The sequence below is a fragment of the Piliocolobus tephrosceles genome, chromosome 14 (assembly GCF_002776525.5).
Source record: "Piliocolobus tephrosceles isolate RC106 chromosome 14, ASM277652v3, whole genome shotgun sequence".
Lineage (NCBI taxonomy): Eukaryota > Metazoa > Chordata > Mammalia > Primates > Cercopithecidae > Piliocolobus > Piliocolobus tephrosceles.
In genome coordinates this window covers 7,867,476-7,883,551 of record NC_045447.1, presented here as the reverse complement: position 1 = coordinate 7,883,551, position 16,076 = coordinate 7,867,476, and the positions used below count along the sequence as shown (strand labels likewise).

At 56.2% G+C, this 16,076-nt stretch overlaps 1 protein-coding gene and 1 non-coding gene across 3 annotated transcripts in view; both read left to right on the top strand.

The window, feature by feature from the left end:
* Positions 1-3,597: 3,597 nt before the first annotated feature.
* The window catches only part of ASS1 (argininosuccinate synthase 1), a 36,289-nt gene continuing 23,810 nt past the window's right edge, over positions 3,598-16,076 (top strand). The window contains exons 1-4 of one of the 2 annotated variants that reach the window (XM_026457135.1): positions 3,598-3,721; positions 10,659-10,720; positions 12,598-12,707; positions 14,648-15,230. In XM_026457135.1, coding sequence (XP_026312920.1) covers positions 3,651-3,721; positions 10,659-10,720; positions 12,598-12,707; positions 14,648-15,230 — 826 coding nt within the window. In that variant the 5' untranslated portion in view covers positions 3,598-3,650. Of the gene's footprint in view, positions 3,722-5,150; positions 5,442-10,658; positions 10,721-12,597; positions 12,708-14,647; positions 15,231-16,076 lie in introns of those variants that run through there. The other variant, XM_026457136.1, reaches the window with a different exon arrangement.
* Positions 10,249-10,348, top strand: LOC111545991. The gene has a single exon (XR_002732607.1). It is a non-coding gene; the product is annotated as a small nucleolar RNA U13 (small nucleolar RNA).

Genomic DNA, 16,076 nt, shown 5'->3' with positions numbered 1-16,076 from the left:
GCCAATGCCCAGACTTGGGCAGCGGCAAAGTGGCTTCTGGTGCCAACCACTAGGAGGTTGCAGGGTGAGATCCTTGAAGTCTCTACACACCCAGGCCCCTTTATGCCCAGCAGGCATAGAGCCCTTGGGTGGCTGAGGCGAGAGAGGGAAGCAGGAGGAAGCCCATTCCAGGGCCGTGTGCACAGGCTAGATCTATGCCTTTAGGTGGCTGGGGGCATTTGACGAGAACATGTCCATTAAGCTTGCTCTGTAGACATTCAGACAAGTGGCCACAAAAGTTAGAGCCGAGGCCAGGCAAGGTGACTCACGCCTGTAATCTCAGCACATTGGGAGGCCGAGGTGGGTGGATCACCTGAAGTTAGGAGTTCGAGACCAGCCTGGCCAACATGGTAAAACCTCGTCTCTACTAAAAATACAAAAATTAGCCAGGTGCAGTGGTGGGCGCTTGTAATCCCAGCTATTCTGGAGGCTGAGGTAGAAGAATTGCTTGAACCTGGGAGGCAGAGATTGCAGTGAGCTGAGATTGTGCAACTGCATTCCAGCCTGGGTGATAGAGCGAGACTTATCTCAAAAAAAGAAAAAAAAAGGTCAGCGCTGACTCTTAGAGAAGCCCCCTGGCTGCAATGTGGAGCATGCAGCAGAGGGGATGGTGAGCACAGGCAGGAGGATAGGTGAGGTGTCTCCTGCAGAGGTGCATGTGAGAAGTCCTAGTCATCCAGGCTAAGACAACAGCTGTGAGGAGTGAAAGCAGGAACCAGAGCGCTCACATTCTTCCATTTTCTTGCTGGAGCCCTCAGCCCTCTGCTCTGTACCAGTATCAGAGCTTACGACAAGCAACTGATCTGGTAGCGGAGGAAAACGATAAGAGAGGCATCACTAAGGAGCAGTGTGTGGAAAGACCACATGGTAAAAAGGGCTTGACACGTTGAAACAACCACAGCCAGGCCGGTAGCAGCAGTATAGTGGGTAAGGGCAGAAGAGGAAGTACAGGCATTGAGATTTGATCCTAAGAGTCAGGGGGACCATCAAAACCTTGTTTCAGAAACCATTTTACTCATTAATATTGCAGTATATAGTTCTAAAACTTTACAAATGTTTCAAAAAAAATGTAACTACAAGCTGGGTGCAGTGGATCATGCCTGTAATCCCAGCACTTTGGGAGGTCGAGGTAGACAGATTGTTTGAGGCCAGGAGTTCAAGACCATCCTGGGCAACATGATGAAACCCATCTCCACTAAAAATACAAAAATTAGCCCAGAGTGGCACATGCCTGTAGTCCCAGATACTAAGGATCACTTGAGCCCAGGAGGTGGAGGCTGCAGTAAGCCAAGATCGTGCCACTGCATTCCAGCCTGGGAGACAAAGGAGACCTTGTCTCAAAAAAGTAACTGCAATATCATTATTATTACACCTAAAAAATCAATAGTAATTCTGTCTTCCTGTTATTGAATATCAGTGTTTCAAACTTCCAATTGCTTATAAAAATATTTCTTTTGCACTAAAAAGAAATCAGGATCTAAATGAGATCTAAACATTGTGATTTATTTTATTTTATTTTTGAGACAGAACACATTTTGTGCCCAGGTTGGAGTGTGCAATGGTGCAATCTTGGCTCACTGCAATCTCTGTCTTGGTTCATTGCAACCTCTGCTCCAGAGGTTCAAGCAATTCTTGTGCCTCAGCCACCTGAGTAGGTGGGATTACAGGTATATGCCAGGACACCTGGTAAATTTTTTGTATTTTGAGTAGAGACAGGGTTTCATTATGTTGCTCAGGCTGGTCTCAAAGTCCTGGCTTCAGCGATCTGCCCATCTCAACCTCCCAAAGTGGTGGGATTACAGCCATGAGCCACCACCCAGCCTTGATTTTATCTTTTATAACTCTTTTAACCCAAAGATTCCCCTTCTGTTTCTTTTTTTTCTTAAAAATCAATTTAATTGAGGTATAATTTTTTCCAGGAATGCAAGGTTGGTTCAACACCTGACAGCCAATCAATGTAACTCACCACATTTATAAAATAAAGGAGAAAATCATATGATCATTTCAATAGGTGTGGAAATAGCATTTGACAAAATTTAGTACCTATTTTTCTAAAAATCTTCCAATAAATTAGGAAGAAAAGTGAACTTTTTCTGACAAAAAAAAAAAAAAAAAAATCTATGAAAAACCTACAGCTAACATTGTACTTAATGGTGAAAGACTGAATGAATGCCTGGGCCTTCGCATGTACTCCCAAAATATGTATAACTAAGATACATCAGTGAAAAATACAAAAAAAAAAAAAAGAAAAGAAAAGAAATTGAGGACTTTTATACCATCTATCAAAGATGTCTCAACCTACCAGGTCTTCCTCTCCGCTGAATGGAAGACTTAGGCATTTGCCTGGGCACAGGCCTCCACCTGGCCAGTCATCCATAGTATCCAATAAAATATTCATCTCAGAGCTGGGCCCTGGAGTAGCCATAGCTGTGACCTCAAGAAACTCTATCTCTTAAAACAGACAAATAAACAAACACACAAACAAAAACCTCTCTGGCTGTTGGGGAGAAAATGTTGGAGGGGCAACTAGGGGAAGCAGGGGAACCAGCAAAGAGACTTAAGTGAGAAATTATAAGGGTCTGAGTAAGAGAAGTTGGTGGCCCTGTGTGGAGGAAGTAGAGGTGAAGAGAAAGGGGCAGACTTGATTTATTTAGAAGATATGAATGTTGTTGGGCATGGTGGCTCACATCTGTAATCCTAGCACTTTGGGAGGCTGTGGTGGGTGGATCACCTGAGGTCAGGAGTTCGAGACCAGCCTGGCCAACATGGTGAAACCCATCTCTACTTAAAATACAAAAACTAGCCTGGTGTGGTGGCGGGCCTGTAGTCCCAGCTATTCAGGAGGCTGAGGCAGGAGAATCGCTTGAACCTGGGAGGCAGAGGTTGCAGTGATGGTGCCACTGTACTCCAACCTGGGTGACAGAGCAAGACTCCAAATTAAAAAAAAAAAAAGAAGAATGTCTGAGTGCCTCAGATCCCAGTGCCTTTGTTTCTCCACCTGCTCAGGCCTAGGTGCTGCTTTGTTTTTAGGAATGCCACCAAGAACGCTTACCTAGAAAGTGCAAAGACTCCTGGAGGACCCCTGACCTGGGTGTGGGCAGGGGGTAGGATGAAAGACAAGGCCATGGTGCCCCAGCCTCAGGTGGGGGAATCCCTTTGGGCCACGCCCCACCTTGGCCCCCAGCTCTGCTCTGCAGGATGAGGGCCAGGGCAGGATTGAGGGTCCACCTGGCCGATGGAAGGGACCAGGCAGAATACAGCTCATTCAGAAGCTGGCCAGTCCTCCCTCACCTTGGTCTTTGCCTCTGGGCAACCACTCACCCCGCTGTTGGTGGCAGGAGGGCGGTGGGGGGCGGGGGTTGCTGCTGGCAGTTTGGGCCCCTGTTTTCTTCTCAGGAGAGCTGTGACCTCACTGCCTCTCATGTCACTGGTGCCTGTGTGTTAGGAAGGGTCTGTCCCCTAGGCTGGAACAATTTCTGAGGCAGGGAGTAAAGGTCCCAGCAGCCTGTGACCCTGGGACTGTGACTTCAGTTCAGCTCAGACTGGAGCTAGAGCAGAGGGTTTGGGCCAGAGCTTCAGACACTGGATTCTGGCTCCACTCTGCCACTCACATGCTGTGTGGACTTGGGAAAGATACACCGTCTCTCTGTGCGGCAGGTTACCATGGGAATAAGAGTCACAGGTACTTCATACAGGGTAATCGTGAAGATGAAAACAATGCTTACTCTCTCCAGGGCGGCCCTCCCAATGAGAAAACAGGTGCGGTGGGGAGTGACCGCCCCAAGGCCACACAGCTGCTGCAAGGATGTCATTTTGTGGACATTCCTCACTTGCCTCCTGCTAGTGTGGAAGGCCCAGAGACGCCACGAGGCCCCCAGCTGGTCCTGTGAGAGGGCCGAGGGGGGCCAGTTGTGATTCTGCCCCCTAGCTGGAAGGGGCCTCAAGCCATCTATGTACACCCAGCCCCACGTGGCTCACCGGGGGCCCCTTTGCCATCAAGGGCCACATCCCAGGTTTAGCTTAAGAGAGAATAGAGCTGTGGCTTTGTTTGTGAATTGGTTTGATCCTTTTCTCCTTCTCGAAGGACTCGCAGCTATTTTTGCTGGCCATGGGCTTGAGGCGGTGGTGGGGGCCGGCTGGCAGAAGGGCTGAGAGTGGATGGTGGTTAAAAGGAGTGCTGACTCCAGGGTAGCAGCTGGGCAAGACTTGGGGCTCCCACCTCCCACAGGTTCAGAGCCGGCTGAGGACCAGGAGTCCTCCCCTCTGGGGTCAGGGCTCACTATGGAACAACTGCCTTGGATGGGGTCCCAGGACCTGCTATTTTACTGGGGCCCTGGTTGCGGTGATCAGGGATTTGGAGCCGGGAGACAAAACTGGGAAACTCCTGATGTAGAGAAGATTTTGAAGGCGGGCCTGGGGTCACAACTCCCAGCTGCTTTTTACAAGCAAGAGACTTCACCTCTCTGAACCTCAACCTTCCCTCCTGTCCAGTGGGTTCGCAGCCTGACAGTCTTTTACTCACTGCTTACTGGGTGCCCTCTGGAGTCTGGGCAGGTGCCAGACTCTGAGAAGACAGCCAGCAACCACCTCCCTGGCCCGTGGAGGTGGAGGGAGGGGACGCCAATGACCTCACCAGCCCCTCTCCGACCACCCCCCCCCCCCTTTCCCTTTTCCACTTTTCCAACTTTTCCTTCCGTGCCCTCCTCCGAGCGCGGCGGCGTGAGCCCTGCCAGGCAGCCGCTCCGTCTGAATGGAAAAGGCCGGCAGGGGATGAAAGCCGGGCCTTCCAGCGCTGGCTCACCTTAGGGTTTCTCATCCTTACTCGGCTCCCGGGGGCTACGGTGGGGAGAGGGGCTCTGGGACCTGCAGAAGGCCCGGGCTGCCAGCACCCGATAGAAGTGAGCACGAAGCTCCCTGCGCCAGTGGAACTTTTATCCCTGCTTCCACCTCAAAGGGTTTGAATGCTTCCCCAGGGCCAAGAGGCAAGTATCTTGAAGGACGGCTGCGGCCACCCCCCGCCCCTGAGTTACATGGGTCGCAGCCACTGCCGCCCTCCTTGGCGCCGCCAGCCCGCGGGCCAGGGCCAGGAGCCGCGAGCCGCCTGCACCCCCGCCGGCGCGCCCCTGGGAGGGTAAGCCGGCGCCGGGCCCGGGCGGGGACCTGGTGGGAGGCGGGTGGAGGTGGGGACGAGGCCGGGGGAGGCGGACCCCGCCCATCTGCAGGTGGCCGTAAACCCTGAGCGGCTCCAGGCGGGGGCCGGGCCCGGGGGCGGGGTCTGTGGCGAGCGTTCCCCCCACGTGTCCCCGGTCGCCGGCCCTGCCCCCCCGGGCCCTGTGCTTATAACCTGGTATGAGCACCCCTACCGGCCCTGCTCTGCTGCCTGCCACCGCTGCCCGAGCCCGGTAAGGAGCCCTCGGCCCCTCTCGCTGCCCACTCCCTAGCCTAGGGCTCCCCCTTCCCCGGCGCAGCTGAGGAGGCGGAGGAGACACGCGTTCCGGGGCCCGCGGCGGCGGAGGGCGGACCCCCGATCGCCACTCGCCGGGGACTGGGACCCAGGCAGGAGGGAAGAGGCCCCCGATGCTCAGACGCCTGGCGTCGGATCCCAGGTTCCTGGAGCCTGGGGGACGCGGGGAGACGCGAGTCCCCGGGTCCGAGGAGCGGGTCTGGTTATTTGTTCCCTGCGCAGCCGGGTTCCTTCAGGACTCCTTCGCGGATCCGGCTTCCTCTGTGTGGTGAAGCCCCCACATGGAGAACTGGGGAGTCCGGAGCGTGTGGGGGGCTCCCGATTCTCTCTCCCTCTCTCCGACTCGCCGTCTGTCTCCACCTCTATTTCTCTGCGTAAAACCAGGATTCCAGCCCCTGTGGGGCTTGGACGTATCGCTTTCCCCGCAGCCTCAGTTTACCCTGGGCAGATGGGCTTGGTGGCCCTGGCTCCCTTCCCTGCAGGGGGCGGCACCCGGCTCTCTCCGGTGGGGCTGGCAGTCTCGCGGCCTCGCGGCGGGTTTCCTGCTGGCCTGGGCTGGGCTCTGTGGGAGGGGCCGTACCAGGAATATCCTCTATCCGGGCTGCTGTTGCCTTTGGCCCCTCAGCGACTGCTCCCTCCATGGAGGCAGGGTCATTGTGAAAGAGAGGAAACTCCTCTCCCAGTCCGCCGGGGCTGTTCCTGAGGAGGGCTGGCCTGGCCTCAGTATTCTCTGAGAAGTGGAGACTCCACTCCCGAGCAGCCGAGTCAGGCTGCAGGTCTCAGGGCAGGAACAGACCTGTTCTCTCCCCAGGGGCAGATCAAGACCTAGGGGACCTGGGCTTTGATCCTCCGGCTCCCAGCAAGCACACACCCGGTGATGGGGAGAGCTGGTGAGGCCTTGGCTCAGCCTCCAGATTCCCAAGCTTCCCTTTCATTTTCTTTTCTTTCTAAAAATTTATCAGAGATGTGGACTCGTCATGTCTCCCAGGCTGGCCTTGAGCTCCAGGGCTCAAGCGATCCTCCTCCCTCTGGCCTCCTAAATTGCTGGGATTACAGGCTTGAGCCACCCAAGGCGCCTGGCCCCCAAACTTCAGTCTGTTAGAGCTGGCTGGGGCTGAGGGCTCAGGAAACATAGATAGATAGTGTGAGGCTGCTAAGGGCTCTGTATAGACTGTTGGGCGCTGGGCCTGGGTCCAATTGCACAATAACTGTGCCTGGGGTTAGGTTCTGATGAGAAGGAGGGAGAAGCAGCCACACAGACTGGGAAGCTTGGCTAGGAGCAGGAACTGGAGGAGTCTCCTTTCCAAACTCCCTCTCCCCCTCAGACCCCTTTGGCCCAGGGCCTGGGGCGGGGAGATTGGGGGTGGGGGCCGGGCCCTGTCCTGGAGGGGCCGTCTGTGCACCATGCTGAGAAGTAATTCTGGTTCTGCTCTGTGTGGGTGGATCAAGTGAATGAATAGTGACTCCTGCCTGCTGAGCGCCTGGGCAGGGGCAGGCACGTGGTAAGAGGGAAGAGGAGGCCCCACTCTCAGCACAGTCTCCTTGCTTGGGAAGCAGGCCCAGGGCCCCAGGAGCTTTGGGATGGAGCCAGGTCCAGAGCTGCCTGCTACACACGCGCTTCCCCCTCCCAACCCGGGCCCATCTCATCTCTGGCCTGTGGGTGCTGGAAGGCCAGCCAGGTCAACCAGATGCCTCATTTGAGCACTGACTACACAGCCCCTGGAGTCAGTGGTTTGCCTGTGGGCACCGGGCACCCATGTAGAAAGAGGTAACTTCGCTGGAATTCAGAGTCTAAGGCTCTGTTTTCTGATGTAGCTTTGGGCAAGGTTGATCTTCCAGGGCGTGGCTCCCTCCCCAGAATTGGGGGAGACCAGGCACCCACAGGCACTTTGATATGAGTTGAGTGAATGAAGAATGTGCCCTTCCTTCATCACCAAAGACAAACCGAGCTCAGCTGAGTTAGAATGTCAGAGAGGGGTTGCAGGGGAACCTTCCACAGGGCAGTAGGCCTGAGCTGTAGCACACAGGCTCTCCGGACGAATAGTGGGCAGGTTGACCATGACGCACTGGGGGACTGGTTTTCTGGAAGGTGTGTAGAGCAAAGGGGAGAAGATCCAAGGTCTCCTAGGAGCCAGGGAGAGAAGGGCCGAATGCAGGGGAGAGCAAGTGGCCTGTAGTCAGGCTGGGTTTGAAACCACTAGCCTGTGACCTCGGCGAGCCGCTTAGCCTCTGTCTCTGCCTCTGTAAATAGGTGGCAATGGTATTCTCCACCTTAAGATGACGCACTGTGACTCTGAACATAGTAGCTGCTCTTGTTGTCATTCCAGCTCTGACGTTTTCAAGTAGCACGAGTTTTCCTTAGTGTCAAGCGGGCGCCCAGGCTGGCCTGTTTGCTGGAAGCTGAACAGATGGCTGTGGCTGGGGCCACAGAGAATGCCATCCCAATGAAAGCCAGGTGGCTCTGGTACCTTGATGCAAGGCCACCTTCCCTCCTCCCAGGTGTCTCTTCTGGTGAAGGAGGGCTGGAGGGCAGTGGGCATTTGCCAAGGAGCTGGAAAAACCTGCTGTGGCCCTTGCTGGGGGATGTGGTGGGGGTGGAGCTGGGACTAGGGGAGGCTGAACTCAGCCAGGATCTGCCTGCCAGGCACAGCTCCCAGGAAGAAAGCTCAATGTCTGGGAGGGGCAGAACCCAGAGGGCTGTTAGGTTGTACAGATGGGGAAATTGAGGCTTAGCAAGCCAGGAACTTGGCTGAGGTCAGCCATGGCAGCGGTGCACAGAGCTTAGTGGACACATGCTTGGTGCCCAGCTCTGGGCTCCTTCCCCCAGCATCTCACCAAATCCTTACAGTGCCCTGTGGGGAGCAGACTGTTCGAAGCCCCATTTTGCAGTTGAGCAGTTATGCTAGGGAGCTGGAGCCACTCAAACCCATGTCTGGTGGACTTGACCTGTGTGCTGTGCCTGGAGTGAGCACTCACTGGATTGCAGCTGCCGTTCCTTCTCTCCCTGTCACTTCCTCCCTGACATCAAGCCCTCAGTTTCATTTAGTTTTGGCCTTGGGCTGCATATGCAGCTTAGGGACCTGCTGAGGCTGAGGGAGGAGGGTGCCCCACCCGCTGCTGGGAGGGCAGGAGCAACGCTGCTGTCTGATTACATCATTTTCCCAAGCCCATCTGCCCAGCTCATTTCTCTGCATGCATACACAGGCCCCAACACCCACACACATGTGCATGCACACAGGCACACATATGCAAGCCCAAACACATTACAAACACGCATGCAAGCACACACATTGTGTACTCTCAGGTACACACCTCTGGGTGAGTACACACACACACACACACACACACACACTGTCTCAGGTACACACGCCAAGTCCATGCATTGCTTCACAATGCCCAGCCCCAGAGGCTGAGGGCCTCAGAGCCCTCACCTGCCCAGATACAGCCTGGCAGGCAGGAGGGGCTCACTGGTTTCGTTTTGTTTATTTAAGACAGAGTTTCACTCTGTCACCCAGGCTGGAGTGTGGTGGCACGATCTTGGCTCACTGCAACCTTTACCTCCCGGATTCAAGTGATTCTTATACCTCAGCCTCCCGAGTAGCTGGGACTACAGGTGCATGCCACCACACTCAGCTAATTTTTGTATTTTTAGTAGAAATGGGGTTTTGCCATGTTGGCCAGGCTGTTCTGGAACTCCTGACCTCAAGTGATCCACCCACTTCGGCCGTCCAAAGTGCTTGGATTACAGGCGTGGGCCACCGTGCTCGGCCATGAGAGCGTGTATAGGACTCCGCAGCTTCGGGGCACCCCAGCCCTCTTTTTGCAGTGAGGAGCTGACCTCCAGAGAGTGGAACTAGCAGCATTGTTCTAAGTGCCTGCCACAGGCATCTGGGGATGGTCCCTGTTTCCATGGAGCTCGTAGTAGGGGAGAGGGCAGTTAGATTACAGCATGATGGCCGGATGTGGTGGCCCACACCTGGAATCCCAGCACTTTGAGAGGCTGAGGCAGGCAGATCGCTTGAGTCCAGGAGTTCAAGACTAGCCTGGGCAAGGTGGTGAAACCTGATCTCTACAAAAACTACAAAAATGAGGCAGGTGTGATGGCATGTGCCTGTAGTCCCAGCTACTTGGGGCTAGTGGCACTGAGCTGGAGTGGAAGGATCCCTTGAGCCCAGGAGGTCGAGGCTGTGGTGAGCTGAGATTGTATCACTGCACTCCAGTCTAGGTGACAGAATGAGACCCTGTCTGAAAAAAAAAAAAAAAAAAAAAAGGAAGGAGGATAGAGCTCTGATAGGCAGGAGGCATGGCGGGTCACTGAGGCAATGCAGGTGTTTCTGCAGAGCTGCCCCTCCCTGTGCCTACCCTCTTGGCTCCAGGTGCCTCTGGGAGGGGGCAGGAGCAGGGGTGACTCTCAGTACTGGGTGAATCTTGGGCCGGCATCATCAGATCACACTTGCCCAGGACTTCCCTTCCTTGAGTCTGCCCGAGAGGGGTGGTGGTCTCGTACCTGCGAGCAGTGGGTTAAGGAGCTGAGCCGACATGAGTTTGAGTCCTGGCTCAAACAAGACGCAGGGCAAAGTTCCTTAGCCCAAGCCTCAGTTGCCCTGCCTCTAAAATGAAAAGAACCCCAAATGGAAGGGGTCGGCCTAAGACGGACATGCCCATTCCCTTGATGGTGGAGTTGGTGTCACACGCGCATCCGCAGGCCGAAACTTGCTAAATTGGACACCAAAAAATATGCGATTATTTTTGTAGCTCATGAGTGTGCTGATCGGATATTCTCGTGTGTTTGCGAGGTGCCACCCTCAAACTTTGTTATGATGTTGGCTCATTATCCATCTGATATTTAAAAAAATGCAATTTATGATCTGTCAAGTAGACCTCAACAGAGCTGTTTTAAAACATACAACAGAATTTCCCCCAACCCAACCACACCACCCACGCCATCACACACAAACAGGGGTAAGCTTGCACGCATTTCCTGAATACCTTCTGGGGCAGGGGACAGGGGGCAGGACAGGTGGCTCTGGGGCTCCTGGGCCTCCCCCGCTCAGTGAGGCTGCTCACAGGAGATTGGGTGGCTGGGAGGTAAGGTTTACGGCCTCTGGGATGGTGCGGGCTGCCTGCAGGCAGCTGAGTAGCTTTGCTTTTGCAGAGTGGTTCACTGCACCGTGAAGACAGATTCCAGACGCCAGGAACTCACGCCTTCAATCCCAGGTACTGCCCACCTTAAGCCCTCCCTGCCTCCCTTTCTCCCTCCTTCCCTCCATCCTGCGTGGCCAATTGCCTGGCTGCAGTTGCCATGGATACCACCTGCTGGCTCCAGGGTCAGGGCCTGCTGAGTCACCGGCAACTCGGGGACAGAGGGTTGGATGCCCAGTAGGGACGTTGTGGGCACCGACCAGAACCACCTCCTCTCCCCCAGCTGCGTGGCCCGTGAGGTGTTTCCCCTTCTAAGTCCAAAGGGCAGCACAGGCGTGTGAGCCCCGGCTGACTGGCGGGTGGGACCGCACAACATGACGGGACTGAATACTCATGTGACGGGGCTCCAAAGTCCACCTGGCTACACGGCTGCGCATTGCGGCACAGGCTGGGAGGCCTGGGAGAGCCACTTCCTCTCCCTGAGCTTCCAGGCACATGGACAGTGCTCAGGATAGCGATGCCTGCATCACTGCAATGGTGATGGCCGGGTGACCCTTCGGGGCTCCACTTCCCCAGTAGTGTCTAATAAAGACCCTGGGTGACTCTGACCTTGTGACGTTGGTCGGACTCAGGTGGAAACATTCCCATGCAGAGCAAACATGCCCTGTACATTCAGGAAATGTGGGATGCTGGGGCCAGGTGTCCACAGAGGCTGGAACCAGGAGGCCTGGGCCCACATCTGCCCCTGCTGCTTGTTGATCGGATGACCTAGGGCACGTGACCTCGTCTCTCTAACCCTGGTTTCCTATTCAGCAAATTGGACACAGTAAAGGCACCCAAGCCCAGGACCACAGGAGGCATGTGGGGGAGGCAGAGTGAGCCCAAGGGCAGCCCAGGATTCAGGGAGAGCCCTCGGGGAAGAAGCATGGCTGCAAAGACCAGGAGACAGGAGGCGGTGGTGCAATCAGGACGCTTCATTGTGGCGGAGGGTGGGGCAGGATGGGACACCACAGGCACTTCCCGGCTGCAGAGGGCCTGGCTGCAGAGGGCCCCATCTGTCCTCCTCCCGGGAAGGGCCGCTGGTTGCAGAGGTTTTAGGCCTCTGCCTATCTATCGCCTTCCCTCCCTGGGCCTCCGTTTCTCTACCTGCACACGGGGGGAGTTGGTCTCTGAGTCTCTCCAAACTGGGCATTGGCAGAGTTGAATTCAGAAGTGCTCACATTTGGAGAGACACCATGTCTAAAATTCCACCAGTGAAGGTTCCATGGGGTTCCAGGTAGGAGAGGGACTGGGGCTGGGCACCTGCCCCACAGCATCCTGCTCCACCTGCAGGTGGGTGGCGGCACTGCACACTGGGGAAGCACGGATTCGTGTGCGCTGTGTGACCCTGAGCCTACCACTGACCTCTCTGAGCCCTGCTGTCTGCCTCCCCAGTAGGGATGACGACTCCTACTTCATGGGGTTGTACTGAGGGCTCAGGGGCACAGGGAGATCCAGCTGAGGCTCCCAGGGCCCTGCCAGTGCTTGGCAAGGAGCAGTTCTGATGGGGGATGTGTCAGCTGCCAGAGGCTCAGAGCCAAGGCCCCTCCCACATCTCCTGCCTGCGTGCATTCTTCACATCCTGGCCTTGGGCCAAACTGCTCAGTCTCAGCCGCCTTACCTCCCTGCTGGGGGATCAGGTCTAAGAGATGCCTCTCCCCGGCCAGCCTAGGAGGGCAGTCAGCATTCCCAGGCCCCAGCGTGGTCCGTGGGGGTGTGTGCAGACTGTGCAAGGTCAGGGTCCCTGGGGGTGGCAGGCGCTGAAGGTGAACATCCTGTTCCCGACCTCCAGTGGCAGCTTGCCTGGGAGACAAGGCTGTCCAGGGCCAAGGCTGGGGGGGGCCATCTGCAGGGGCTGGCGGGGGGCACTGGCTGTCTCAGGGTCACTCAGGTTCTTCCTCGACTCCCACCAGACACTATGTCCAGCAAAGGCTCTGTGGTTCTGGCCTACAGTGGCGGCCTGGACACCTCGTGCATCCTCGTGTGGCTGAAGGAACAAGGCTACGACGTCATTGCCTATCTGGTGAGGGAGCGACCTGGGTGTCTGTCTTCCTGTGTGTCCCGCAGCCTGTTCTGTCTGCCCCCTGCCAGCCTCTGTCCGGGTTGTCAGCCTGTCTGCTCACCGTCACTCATTCAAGCTTGGCCTCTTCTCTCTAAGCCTGTCTTGAACTGGAACTAGGAAAATAGCTTCTCGTTGTACTGCCTCACTTTCTCTATATGCAAATCGGCCATCCTCGAGATGCCTTCCAGAGCCAGGTGATGGAGGCGCGGGGAGGGCACAGCAGTGACCTTGGCAGTGCTGCTGGTCAGCCTGCTTGCAGAGAGACGGTGGACTGGGACCTGCTGCCAGCCCTGGGAAGGCACACAGTCTTGCCATCTCCAGAGTACGCTGTCAGCCTGCAGTAATTCCACAAAGATTGTGGAAACCTGAGCTGGAAGGACGCTGGGGGTTACCTGGTTCTGGGATGGGAAATAGGTCACAGGTCATGGGTTATGTGTGATGCCACTTCCCCATCCAGGGCCCATAGGAGTCATCCCTCTCAAACCAGCTCCTCTTCGACTGAACCTGGTCACAGCTCTGAGTCCTCTGTGCGGCTGTGCTATTCAGGACTGTTGGGTGTAAATTTTAGAAACTCAACTCAAACCAACTTACGTGAAAAGAAGAGGGAAAAGACAATTCTTGGCTCACATAACTGAGAAGCCCAGGGGTAGGATGGCTTCAGGCAGGGCTGGATCCAGGTGATTCTAAGATCCATCTCCAACTCTACTTGGTTTCATTCTTGGCCTCTCCACAGGGCAGGCAAGGTTCATGGTCACCCTCATAGCCCACCTTTCCCCAAAAGGAGAGCTTACCCCCAGTAGGGCCCATGAGGACCCACCATGCATTAGTCACTATGACTGCATCATGGGGTGTGAGGCTTGGGCCATGAGCCTGCTCCTACAGTGGGCAGGATTTGTTTCTCTCCATCCCTGTGGAATGGGGTCCACCCAGGAAAGAAGGTTCTGTTTCCAGAGGAAGTGAGGCTGGGTCTCTGGACAGACAAAACTTAGCCCTTGCCAAAAGTGACTTGTTTGCTGGCATATCGGCGTGTCTAACCGCACCCAATGCCCTTGTCATTCAGGTTGGGGAAAGTGAGGCCCAGGGGAAGAAATACTTCGCTCACAGTCACCTGGTGGGTGAGAGCACAGCTTTGAGGGGCTGCAAAGAGCCCAGGGTGTATCCGTCTCACTGTAGGCAGCACAGCGGGGCAATCCGAGCAGGAGCTGGCCGTATAGAGCCCTGGGCTACCACCTGGGGGAATTAAAAGCTCAATGTGATTCAGAGAAGCACCTGCAGCTGGGCTTTGGCAACATTCCAGTGTCTGGTGAGCAGAATAAAGGGCGCGAGGGCTGGGGCCAGGATCTGGGCAGCAGGCCAGAGTCCAGGCAGGAGGAAGCATGGCAGTGTCTAGACAGGGGCCGTCGGACCCCGAGGTCAGGGCACCAGCCGCAGGGACAGAGCTGGAAGTTCCTGAGCGCGGGCTTCTCTGCCTCCCACCTCTTCAGCTGCCTTAGGATGGCCCAGTCTTTGGGGAGGAGAGCTGAAGGCTAGGAAGGCCCTGACAAGCTAATCTTTGCACTGGCCGAGAAAGAGTTTTCAGGAAAAGATAGATGAGTTTCAGGAGAACCCGAGACCTTCCAGCAATGACTGCAGCCTGTGTGGCCAGGGCCAGGCTCAGCCAGTGCTCCAGCCCACGGAAGCCACCGGCCAGCACCACATTGCAATCCAGCTCCCTCTCTCACCTCCTGGAAGAATCTCACCTCTCCAAGCCTTGGACTTTGTCCTTTTTCCTTCTTACTGTGACTTGGCCATGGAATGGAAGCTGTTTCTGTAGCAGGGGATGGGGGGCTGCTGTACGTGGACGGTGCGAACCCAGGGCTCCCCACAGGGGCTGACAGGGCCTCTCTGCTTCTGCTCCTCAGGCCAACATTGGCCAGAAGGAAGATTTCGAGGAAGCCAGGAAGAAGGCACTGAAGCTTGGGGCCAAAAAGGTGTTCATTGAGGATGTCAGCAGGGAGTTTGTGGAGGAGTTCATCTGGCCGGCCATCCAGTCCAGCGCACTGTATGAGGACCGCTACCTCCTGGGCACCTCTCTCGCCAGGCCTTGCATTGCCCGCAAACAAGTGGAAATCGCCCAGCGGGAGGGGGCCAAGTATGTGTCCCATGGCGCCACGGGAAAGGGGAATGATCAGGTCCGGTTTGAGCTCACCTGCTACTCGCTGGCCCCCCAGATAAAGGTCATTGCCCCCTGGAGGATGCCCGAATTCTACAACCGGTTCAAGGGCCGCAGTGACCTGATGGAATACGCAAAGCAACACGGGATTCCCATCCCGGTCACCCCCAAGAGCCCATGGAGCATGGACGAGAACCTCATGCACATCAGCTACGAGGCTGGAATCCTGGAGAACCCCAAGAACCAAGCGCCTCCAGGTCTCTACACAAAGACCCAGGACCCAGCCAAAGCCCCCAACACCCCTGACATTCTCGAGATCGAGTTCAAAAAAGGTACGTTTTTTGAACGTCCCACCTGTTGGGACTCGAAAGGGGTCGAAAGGGGTTGACTCTTGGGGCCCTGGCTCCTTTCCCCTCCCTGCCTGGGAACCTAGGCCCTCTTTACCCCCACCCTGCATCCCTGGAAGCCGGAGTTCAGGCAGGGGCTTCAAGGGTGCCCGCACAGCCCACCTCCCTGGACAGTACGACCCATGGATGCCTCTAGGCTTGGGAGGAACACGCCACCCATCACTTGGGTTCATGGGCACCAGGTCTGGAATGAGAGCGCTCTAGTCCCTGAACAGCCACTCAACTTTCCTGGGCCTCAGTTTCCTCACCTGAGGATGAAAGAGTGCCTGCTGTTTTCCCGGGGTAGAATGAGGCCTTCAAGGAAGCGTCCAGCCCCAGGCCCTGATCGCAGAAGGTCCTCAGTAAACAGTGTTGGTGAGCCGGCCTCAGGGACCCCTGGGACCCCACGTGGAAAGCCTTCGCCAGTCCTCACTGAGCCGCTCTGGACCTCACCCTTCCGACCCCACGTTCAAAGTTGTGGCCACTCTTGCTCCCCTCGGCAGTGGAGCCCGTCCTGTTCACTGCCTCTTCCTCACTGCTGTCAACAAGAAGCGTTTGCTGGCCTGGCCCGAGTGCCTGGGTGCCTGAGCTTGGGAGAGGGCATCTCTTGGCCTGGAGGAAGGACAAGGAAGCAAGGCACACCTGCCTGGGCTCAGAGGGAGGGCTCAGAAGGCCTGAAGGGGTACCTTTTCAGGAGGCTGGAGAGATCAGGGAGGCTTCCTGGAGGAGGTGGTGCTGGGCACAAGGGCACCCCAGGACCAGGCGGGGGCTGGCCCATTTGTCCACAAAGTG